The sequence below is a fragment of the Odontomachus brunneus genome, unplaced genomic scaffold (assembly GCF_010583005.1).
Source record: "Odontomachus brunneus isolate Ranch 3 - 2012 unplaced genomic scaffold, Obru_v1 Obru_scaffold_076, whole genome shotgun sequence".
In the NCBI taxonomy this organism is placed as follows: domain Eukaryota; kingdom Metazoa; phylum Arthropoda; class Insecta; order Hymenoptera; family Formicidae; genus Odontomachus; species Odontomachus brunneus.
The window spans coordinates 1,309,750-1,321,024 of record NW_022639526.1 but is presented as its reverse complement, the minus strand read 5'-3'; the positions used below and the strand labels follow the sequence as shown (position 1 = coordinate 1,321,024).

Genomic DNA, 11,275 nt, shown 5'->3' with positions numbered 1-11,275 from the left:
GCCCCCCCCCCCCCCCCCCCCCGCGCTACGACAAGACACTACCGCGACTGATAACATTTATTACGAGACCTGGTCTTCTATTCTCGCCTTCCACGCCTGTGTATTTTTGCGGCGAACAAAGCGAAGAAAGGTATTCTCAGTCTGATGACGAAAGTATGGCAGCCGATCGACGAACGCATCAACGGTGTCACATCGCGTCTTCTCGTCCGACTCCTTATACTTTAAATTTTTCATTCTTATATTTTTTTATTATCGTATTTAAAGTGTTATACTATACTGATGTATGATACACTATAACTACTTCTGGTGCTGTATGGCTGCTTTTATCATAATAATATTTACTCTCTAAAGTACAATCAATGTATTCTTCACTGAAATGCTATACTAATAACTGATGGTTCAGTTAGAAGTATAGCGATTGCTATAATTAGTAAAATCTCGCTGAAGAAAATCAATCAATAATAACGACTATTCCCATTATATTCCCTTTACGGACAGACAATATCATTGCATGCAAAACGCCTGGAAGCAATTCTATCGTCAAAAACGCAGAAAATTGGAGTTGATACAGCGTATAACGAATTTATGTTACAAATCTTTCAGTGAAATCTTACGTCCACTAGTCAAAATTAGTGAAAAATAAAACGGGACAATAAAGTAGGAGCATTTTCACTGAAAATTAGTAAATATTCACTGATTATGAGTGAAATAGCTTTTTATTAATTCAATCAAAAACATTTTTATTAATTCACTTTAAGAGAACGCATATTGTTATTAGCGCTATCAATAAACCAGGTAATTTTTATATTCGAGTATCTTTAAGATAATCGACACATTGTGTAATACATGTACGAACACTGAAACAATTTCCAGTTTTAGGTATTCGAATTCCTGAAATAAAAACAAAAGACGTGGGTAATATTCAGGTACAAAATTCATCTATCATTTGTAATCGATTTTTGTAGCAGCTGTTTTCGTATTAGATGATATTTATTTTCTGAAGGAAAAATAAATATCATGTGTGCTAATAATAGTACTCTAATGAGACAGAGTAAATAAAGTTAGCTATACACAAGTACTTTTCCTACATTTTTATCTATATACTGCTATACTATTACTCATTATATACTATCTATATGCCCTTGAATTATGACTCTACCTTTAGAAATACTTACAATACTCTATCAAGATAACAATTTTGGAAATACTTAAAATACTCTGTCAAGATAACTGTTTCTACTAAAATATTTCATAAAAATAAATATCTCTAAGATAATTATTTAAATACCACAATATCTAAATATAGGTCACTAATTTAGAGAATACTCTGTACAGTTAAGAAGAAGTGTAATTGGTTATATAGTAAAGTAGTAATATAGTCAGTATAAATACTTTTAATTATATAATCTATAATTTTATCAATAAAAGATAAAGATATACTCTTCGAAGTTATGTATCACTGAATCATGCCATAATTATACGTAGGAATTAATTAAATTCATATGATGCAAGCAATTTGGGCTGAACAACTACTCTGTGCATGCATTTATAAGTGCAAAAAGAGATCATGTATCCGTTCTGGAATTCTGAAAATCTCGCAATCACGCTCCGGTACTCTCCTCCACCTTCGCTATTGTCTTTGGAGGTATCAATGAACCGAATGCATTGGGCTGACCGTCGACAGAAGGTGATGAAGTCAGAAAGGCGGCCGGGGGAGCGGTGGTGACAGCGGCGGCGACAGCGGCGGTGGTGCGATAATCCGCGCGGCAAACGCACCCACACCTCATAGTCGTCGTTGTCTTCGTGAGACAGAGAGAGGAACAGAGTGGGAAAGAGAGAAGTCGAGCAGCTAGGCTCTTTTCACCTGTTGCACGAAGCGCGCGTATCCGTTTTTGGCCGCCATGTCGGCAGCGATGGCCAATCGCGACCGTTTGTTGATGGTGGGAGCTGTAACGTCGCATCCGATTTGCTCGCCACCCTGTTCCACGTTTCTCGGGAGCAGAGTCGCACTGGCAGAATCCCCGTCCCACGGGTTCGCCCCAGTTGCACGGTGTTACGTGGAGTTCCTGAGGGATCCGGCGCTCCTGTCAGTGCGCCAAAAGGAGTCGCGTCCGTCAGAAGCAAGCCTCCGCCTGGTACGCGTCACGGGGGCGCGGAATTCCTCAGAAGGACAGCCAAAGAAGAATTGTACTGTGATAATTGAAAGACCGAAGACAACCTCACGATTGGAAGAGTCACGTCTTTCTGAAACTGTCGTGGAATTCCTCAATGGCGAAATATTGAAAAATCACAAACACTTTCGTGCGGGAGAATCCTGTGATTTTAGCTGACGATCACGTAACTTTTTCAAGAACAAGTCCGATGATTAAACGGCTTGAGACCTCACTCTGAGACGATTGATAATTGCACAAGATATTCGTATTTTCCATATTTTTGGGAGCTTCACTTTGGAAAATGCTCCACTTTTGTGAGCTGCGAGATATTTTACGAAATGGAAATATCTTAAGGACGTTATCGTCGGTCGTGAGAGTGACTTTTGACTTGTCCTTAGTAAATAGAAATATCAACTTTCTGAGAAAAAGTTTTAAATCTTAGGTAGTATTGAGTTTCTCAGACAACTTGTAAGAACCTTGAGAAAATCTCAAATTACTAATAACCTAAAAAAATGTCACTATCGTTAACGTTATCTTGGCAGAGTGATTTATTCGGGTGTGAACCAAACGAAGATTGAACGTGAATCGATTAGAGAGATTAAAGGTAAAAATAATCGAATTGATCTCGATCAATTCCAGTTGATCTCTGTTTATTTCCACAATATACTATGTAGGACATGATTAGAATCTGTTAGCGGTTTGTTGAATAAATTTCTTAAAACAACCTATTTTAGGCCCTAGTGTGCCTAAAAACCTGGCCCTAGTGTGCGTAAAATATCGACCACGGTGTAACCGGATCCCTAGTAAAGAAAAGGCCTGAAAAGTATTATCAGTGGAAACTCCTTTGATTTGCGGTGTAAAATTACAGAAAAATCTTCGTTGATAATCGAAGTATATATGTGAGATTGCCTAACGACCTCAATCTGTGAGAAATGCCGTAAGTTAACGAGGGAAAGGAGTAGATCGAGTAGTTAAATTGGAGAGGAAGAGAACGACTCATGGAGATGTCATCCAAGACTTTACATAACGAGCACATCAAGCGGCCGATGAACGCCTTCATGGTGTGGTCGCGTGGTCAACGTCGCAAAATGGCCCAAGAAAACCCCAAGATGCACAATTCTGAGATTTCGAAGAGGCTCGGCGCCGAGTGGAAACTGCTGAGCGAAAGCGAAAAGCGACCATTTATTGACGAGGCGAAGAGATTGAGGTGAGCCCGTGAATTATGTTACATTATTATTATTTCTTTCATTACTTATTCTTTATTCATTTTGCACGATCTATAGCTCTAAACTTTAGCGATCAAAATACTTTCGCACAGCCTTTTTTGTTCTTATTCTTCGGAATCTCAAGCCAGGTGAAAAGAGCGCACTTTATTTTCTCTTAAATTAACGTTATTATATAAGAGACAAAAGAGAATAAAATATTTTAATAAATCGTATAAAATATTTTTGATAGGTCAACAAATATCGCCTTACTAGCAATTCTATCCGTGTCAGAAAACGATCATATAAAACACATCTGTGTGTGGTGCATACGTGTGAGTTTACCGAGTGACTTGCGACTATTCTCACGTCAGTATTATAATTAATATCGCGCTATTATGTTATTGCTATTAGATTCAAGCCTATTCTCCCCGACAGCACGCACGCGAATACAAAATGGGAAGAATATGGTAATAATTCGCAACGTCCTTATGGATCGACAAGCGATTCTTTCCTCCCTGGCGGCACTAATTGCTCTTTAGTCGGGAACACTCCAGCGAAATGATTGCGTTGGTCGGGGGGCTCCGCATCGGCGGTACCGTAGGGATCAAAAACGACGGGGAAGAGTCCCGCGCGATCATCTCGTACTTCATAATACGGTACATTGTTGCCGGGAAGCTTAGGGGCGTGCTGCGCTAAGCTCCGAGAGCTTGAATTAGAGCGAGACGGGGCCGGTATTTATAGAGCGGGGGGTAGATCGGCTCTTTATTACCGACCCTGAATACTTAATTACTGTTATAAGTTTATTTAGCCCGACGCGAGCGAGACCCGCGCCGATTTTTCGATCTCCGGCGTGCCTCTCTTAAACAGGCCCCCTTGAGAGAGAGAGAGAGAGAGAGAGAGAGAGAGAGAGAGAGAGAGAGAGAGAGGAGGCCCGCGTAATCTCGCGAAAGTCTTCCTCTAGGGTCCTCGTAACGTCCTGCAATTTTGTAAGCCTCATTTGAGTAACATCTCGCGGTCCCGCAAGCGCAATCTCGCCCCGAGGTAGACGCGAACTAATTTTGCGATTATAATCAGCGCGCGTAATGATCGTTTCATTAAAACTTTAAGAAATATCTCGCTGTTGCGCGATGTACGATACGCAGCTACGGACCTCTGATCTACTTTTTAGGATAGAAATATCCTTAGTAACGCGTCGTGGATTTTGCGAGAAATCAAACTTGCCTCACATTTTTTTTATTTACAAATAATGTAACATATGTGTTGCAGCATCCGCGAGACGCGCATCAGAGACTTTTACTAATCTTTTCCAACTAGTAGAGATCAATTTATATGATTCAATGATCTGTCATAATCATATTTTAATCGTGAATGTTATCGTTGAAAGAAACATTATTTCGTGTACTCGTCTCCCTAATTTCGCTGGATCCAATAGTTTCACTTAATCTAAGAAATCTCAGTTAATCGATAATTTACTTTTCTTTTACTTAATCCAGTAGATGTTTCTCAGTTGTGCAAACAAACGAACGTTCGTCGAACGGGTGTTGTTGTCTCCAGAGAGGTTAACGGTGATCAATATTCCAAATAAAACTCGGGCTTGTGAGGGAAGAGGAAAGGAATGGGTTTGCACGCGAGAGGTGCGTGCAGATTAAATTTGAGAACGATCCCCGCTCTCTCGCTCTTCGATCTCGTCTCGGGGAACAAGATTTAAACTGATTCCACGCTCTAACCTCATGCCCGCGTTGCAAAATATCCCGACCTCGATTTACATTCTACCCTGCAGGGAGGAGAAAAAAGTAGGAAATAGAAGTAAAAGGGACGAGCGGATGTTCCGCGATGCTGCTGAAATTTCCGGCGAGAGTGCAAATGCGGCGGTCATATATTGTCTTAACCCGTTTGCAAATAAATTTCCATCGCGATTATAATACGGGGGACGATGTAATAGCCTCAATCGATGCGATCGCGCCGGTGAATGATAATTAATTACAATGACGCCTTGTGTGTAACACAAATTAATTATCTCGTCTCAATTAATTTCCAGCCAGACAATCAAGAGAAGCTTGAATTTTATTTTCCGAAATGTAAAGAGGAATCCCGCCGAATTTCAGTGGGCGCATTCAGTCCACTTATTCCCCTTATTATTCTTTCGCAACTTTCTGATATTTTTTATCTTTAATGCGCAAACACAAATGTTATTTCCTATGTGTTATTTTATATACTCGGCGTTAAAATATCTTGGTTATTAAATCTTCTATCTCCGTCCACCTCTCGCCTCGCGTTAACGATACAAAAGCGCAAACAAAGGGCCATATTTTTCCATCGAAAATTTCGCGAAAAGAAAGAAAATGAGAAGAACCGGCAACGAGCCGCGGTAGGGAAGAGAGGGAGGGGGCGATGTGGGCAATCCGAGGGAAATTTCGACGCGGACGTGTAACGGCGAATCCGCTTTTCTGGCGGATGGCAGCGACGTCGACGACGAGGAGGATGGCGGCCGTAAAATAAAAGGGGGGAAACTGTAAGGGGGTGTAGAGGGGGGGATAAAGTCGTTCCCTTGGAGCGACGTCGAGCGGTAGGAGCGGGCTCTCTCGGTGCCGCGCCGTCACTGGCCCGACGTAATCTGTCCGTTCGTTCACGGCGACTCACAATGTGGCCCCCGAGATAACAAATAAAGCCCCATTGTCGCAATTGTGTGGATTTAAAAGGATTTGCCCGGCTCCTCTGCACCCCCGCCGCCGCCGCCGCCGCCACCACCGCCGGCATCCACACTCTACGACTCCTCTCTCTCTCTCTTTTTCTCTCTTCAGTTCACCTTCTCTATCTCTCTTCTATCGCTCCCTCCCCTCCCTCCTACATGCCGTTTTAACCCTCTGCGTGTTCCGCAGCCTCTTCACGATTTCTCGCTTCTCTCGTCGCTGTGCGAACGAGCTTTTCGCCGCTTTGATGTTGCATATGAACTTTCTTCAGTATCGGAGGGTGGAAGTGGAAAGGGGGAGAAGGCAAAAGAGTTAATAATATCACGTTGTTTCGGCCAATTGGGTAGTTCTTGCGTCCGCTGCAATTGTGTCAATTGGTGCAACGGTGAAATTTGGCGCGGATTCGGAAATTGAGAGTCGAAATCAAGATCATTGAGGAGTAACAAATTATTTTGTAAGAAGAATCTAGAATGACAAGATTTCCCGTTTCGTCTCATTTGAAACTCGCGAGAAACGCGCTGTTTGATATACAAACGTCATCAGCTATGCAGAAGGCAACGCTCAACGACATCACCGACCAACCTACGCGAAATGAACCTACGCGAAATGAACTTTCGTAATGAAACACGATTAAAAGCGTCGCGGCCTCCGCCCCCGCCAATAATGCGACCGCGCGCACTCGATTACGCCGACGTCGCGCAACCACAATCGTAACTAATTGTTATTGTTCCTTGTCGCGCTGCGAGCTTATGTCGCGAGCGGGGGCGAAGGGAGGGGGATGATATAGCGCGTTGTTTATCGGTCGCCGGGGGCCAGGGGGGGTTGCGGAACAGGCGAAGAGGGGGGCAAACGAGGGATGCGCGGAGGTTGGAATTGTAAAGATTACGGCCGATGTTTATGCATTTATGCTGAGTTATTGTCGGCGCGGCTTTACCGATGTTTATGCTGATTTACGCTTTGTGCTATCTGCCGGGACACATTGTCCCCGGAATTATTATTCCGCGGTCGCGGCGGCGTCCCGCCACCCACGTCTCCTCTCGCTTCTCCACCCCCGCGCTATTTTCCGCCAACGTACCCCCTGAAATCTCGAATTTCGTGCGCGCTCTGGAAAATTCTACGCCCACGCTTCCCCCGCGGGCTGGATAATCAACGCAGAGCTGCAGGAATTCTCGTGTCGCTTCGCGATCTTATTAGCGATCCTGTCGGAATAATTAAAACCTCGCGTGACAAAAAGTTGCTAGTTTTTCTAAGCAACGTGTTTCTCATCAGTGCGTGGCGTCCATTTCAAATGGCACGTATACTGTTTTATTTGTTTTTCACTTATGCCGACAGCGATGGCTCACACAGCCGTTGTCACGAAATCGATAGTGATTACTGCGGCAATAAGGGGAACTTCGCTTTCGCGAAATGTGTATTATTGCGTTGTACGAAGTACAGCAACGCGTTATCGCGCGGCCGTCCCTCTGACTGCATTGTCCTGGTGGTTTCCGGCAAGATTCTTCGCGACACCCGGTCGTTACGAAAAAGCGCGGTGCCCACCTATCTCGCACCCTTCCCTCGCGGCTTCTCTTCTTTTTTCTTCTTTTTTTATCTCCACGAGGTGAGGCATAAATAAGCACTGCGTTTGTGCGCCTCTTGGGTACATAATGGAGTATTATGTGTCGGAGATACCGCTGCTCTGCTCCACCGTTCTCTCCAGCCTTCTCCGGCTTGAGCAACGTGCGAAGGGGGAAATGTGTACAAGATACTTACTGCAAATATCCATGGTGCCCTGTATCGTGTTCTAGGACGGCGATAATACGTCCCATTGTACGTGGCGAGAGCACAGTTTAAAAATTGCCGAGAAAAACATGTTTAAGTCGGCGATAATCGATAACCGTGGAAAGGTAAACTTGATAAAACAGACGGGTCTCGTATTTTTGTGGGTCAACATGGATGTATGACGTGTCACTGACGATCAGTTCCCTTCTTTCGGCATATCTAGCGCTTGTACGTAATTTTTCAGCTCAGATTGAAGAAAGAAAACTTATATTCTAATAGAGCTAATGTCGATCAGTCAGGATAAAAAATTAGCACCTAAGAAATTCACTATGAAAATGTGTGCAATATTTCATCGATATTTTCAGAGTGTTATTTTAAAATCGCGAATTTTTATTGACATTTAGATTTTATATATAATTGATGACAAACACGAGTTGATAGTAAAAGGCTTATTTCCGGATTCTTAACATCTGGGGATTACATTGTAGACCCATCAGCTAAACTACAGCGTTCCCCGTCACGAAACTATTCAATTAAACCGTCCTCAATACGCGCGAGAAACCCCTCGCGACTCTCTCTTCCCTTTTACGCCACCGACGTATAACGATGTCGAGTTCAGCGGCGTATTTACGGTAACGACGAGCCTCGACGAATCCGCGTCGCGCCAGAAAATTGGGTAAGATGAAGTTAAAAAGAAGTATCGTTGCGAAGGACAAAACGCTCTCTTCTTTATATTGAGATATGATGACACAATCTCCCTGTATAATTTTTGTTATTTCAATAACTCTTACTTCTTTATTCTCCAAGAAGATTGTGATTGAACTCAAAGCATGTTCCTCGAGTTCTACTTATTTGTTGACATTGTTTCATTTCTTCAATAGCTATTGCGAAAATTGCAAAATTGTTTCCTGTTCCGTTTGATGCGCTCTTGAATCTTGTCGTGTGTTAATTTTGTCAGATATCTTGACCATATGCTATTTAATCATATATTTAATCATATATATAATATATTTTTATTTGAATGCTAAATATATTAAATCTATAGTAAGTAGATGATGACAACGATAATATAAATCCTCATTTGCGAATCCTCATTTGATTGAATCGCGGTATATTGTCACTAATTTGGGAATTACTGTCAATCTCTCCAGAGCTCTTCACATGAAGGAACATCCAGACTACAAGTATCGGCCACGGCGAAAGCCAAAGTCGTTGGTGAAGAAAGAGAACAAATTTGCGTTCTCGATATCGCCGTTACTATCGTCCAGCGACACCCTGGCGAACCTACCGCGTGGTCTTCTGCCACCGCTGCCACCCACGCACCATCCGCTCATGTCGCGTGAGGACCTGAAGATCCCTCATTTCTTGCCGGCGTTCCCCTACTCGCTCTACCCGTTGCAGCACAAGTTGAGCGAAGACTTCAACGGCAGCAGCAAGCTAGCTGCTGACTTGGCTTTCCAAGCCTTCTACACTAGCGGGTCCTTTTATCCGAGCCATCATATGCCGTGGACGCCGAGTCTGTCGCCGGCCTCCTGTCTACAGCCCAACTGCGACTGTCCAAGCCTATCTAAGGAGCCTAAAAGGCCGTTTCCGCCGTCCAAGATAGACGATAGACCCTTTCCCAGCCCGGCTCGAGCCGACGACAATGCCGTCGTCGCGGAACGCGAAGAATCCCGGTACCGGAAACTCGAGGAGGATTTCCCTATCGTTTTGGACAGACACCATCATCATCATCAAGAAGACCGTTCCCAGGACCGCTTCTCCTCCTCGTCGTCTTCCTCCCCGCCTACGGAGCCGGAGAAGTCGTCGACAGCGACGACGTCCTCGTCTTCCACTTCGACGTCGAGCAGCAACAGTAACAGGGTCGACAGCTCCTTCTCCGTTCAGAGTCTCACGTCGTCTGGCGGCTCGAACTCAAGCTCGCAGCGCGGGCACGTCATATGAAGGCCGCTTCCGGTTCTCCCGGACCTAAACTTCCGGGGGAGCCTGGTGCCGACAACGTGGCCGGCCGCCGACTGGTGGAGAGTGGCTCCGATGCTCTCACCGATCCCCCAAGCAACGGTGACGAACCTCAGCACCGGTGTCGTCAAAGAGGACGTCGCTCACTTCCCAGACGAACAGCAGAGAACCTCAACGGCCGTGTCCAGGTCGCCGAGGAGCAGCATACACATCGCCAACCTGCAGTGATGCAAACGCGATGATCCACGAAAGTTAAACGCCGTTTCCTATTCTTACTGACGAGGCAAGTGAGTCGCAATATTGTGGACTGGGCTCTCGGAAGAATCCTGCCGCACGACGTGCGATTCTTCATCGATGAAGAGATCGGGAGCGTTGTTTCTTCGTAGCATGGACGACATCCACCGAGCTGATCCGCGACTAGTGAAAATAATGTGTACAGATGACGCGCTCGGCCGGAAAACGATGTCGATCGGGAAACACACCGGACCGAGAAATAATTTCGCGAGCTGACAGAACTCAGCGGCGAACAGCAACAGCAGCAGCAGGAATCGATAACCCGCCGCAGCAGCCCGAAATCCTACAAAAGGCGGCGCAAAGGGTCCCTCTCGGCTCGGATCGTGTACGCGAAACTGGATGCTAGAGGACTCCAATTTTGATGAGATAACCAACCCTCTCATGCCACACATATTACGGGGCGGACGGCCGCGGATGCGCCGCCGTGCGGAGGGGGTGGACACACCGGGCTGGGGAAGGAGAGGAAAAAAAGCTTTTCTGGCGGAGGCAAATCTCTTCTTTGGGACGCGGCCGTGCGAAATAAGCCAAACGTTCTGAATGCTAACGTAGAGACGCGCACCCTCCCCCGAGCGACGACAGTTTCGTTGTATTTCGTGGCGCAGCGCCGGCTTTCGCGACGGAACCGACGACGAAAGCATCGATATGGCGAAATGGAAGACCCGCGGCTGACTGGCTGGCTGGTTGGCATTGGCAAGCGAAATGCACCTTTTTCGATGTTACACAGAAAAGCCAAATAGACGTTTCCAAAGGTTGTCTCAAATGTATATTTCATCCTATCTTGCTGGAGATTAGTTTCATCAACGATGATTAGGATCCAGTATCCTAGACACGATTGAGCTGCTTTATCCCGTGGAACGTTGTTTCACAAGTTATAATCCATTTGCACATCGATATTCCGACGAGTTTCACAGTTTGATTTGTGTTAAAGTTAAATCGTGGCGATAGATGCACGCACGGTGTGTCTTAGCGCGATCTTGTTTTGTTACATCCAACGATTATGGTTAATTATTATTGAGGCAAAGTAACAATATTATCAACTCGCGCTCGTTCGTTGGGAGAAATCTGCTGACTTCTCCTTCTTGTAGAAATTCCCGCTAAAGTAGCGAGCACTGACGCGAGCTCATTAGAGTGTACCGTAACGGGAATAAAACACATGTAAACGTAAAACATATCTAACGAATAGAAACATATCCCCTTCTTTCTCCTCTTTTTT

At 44.8% G+C, this 11,275-nt stretch overlaps 1 protein-coding gene across 3 annotated transcripts in view; it reads left to right on the top strand.

Annotated features, from left to right (window-relative positions):
- The window catches only part of LOC116847301 (transcription factor Sox-14-like), a 73,706-nt gene extending 62,477 nt beyond the window's left edge, over positions 1 to 11,229 (top strand). The window contains exons 1-3 of one of the 3 annotated variants that reach the window (XM_032822153.1): positions 2,019 to 2,757; positions 3,022 to 3,360; positions 8,961 to 11,229. In XM_032822153.1, the coding sequence (XP_032678044.1) occupies positions 3,152 to 3,360; positions 8,961 to 9,753 (1,002 nt within the window). In that variant the 5' untranslated portion in view covers positions 2,019 to 2,757; positions 3,022 to 3,151 and the 3' untranslated portion in view covers positions 9,754 to 11,229. Of the gene's footprint in view, positions 1 to 2,018; positions 2,758 to 2,887; positions 3,361 to 8,960 lie in introns of those variants that run through there. The other 2 variants (XM_032822152.1, XM_032822154.1) reach the window with 2 other exon arrangements.
- The last annotated feature ends 46 nt before the right edge of the window (positions 11,230 to 11,275 follow it).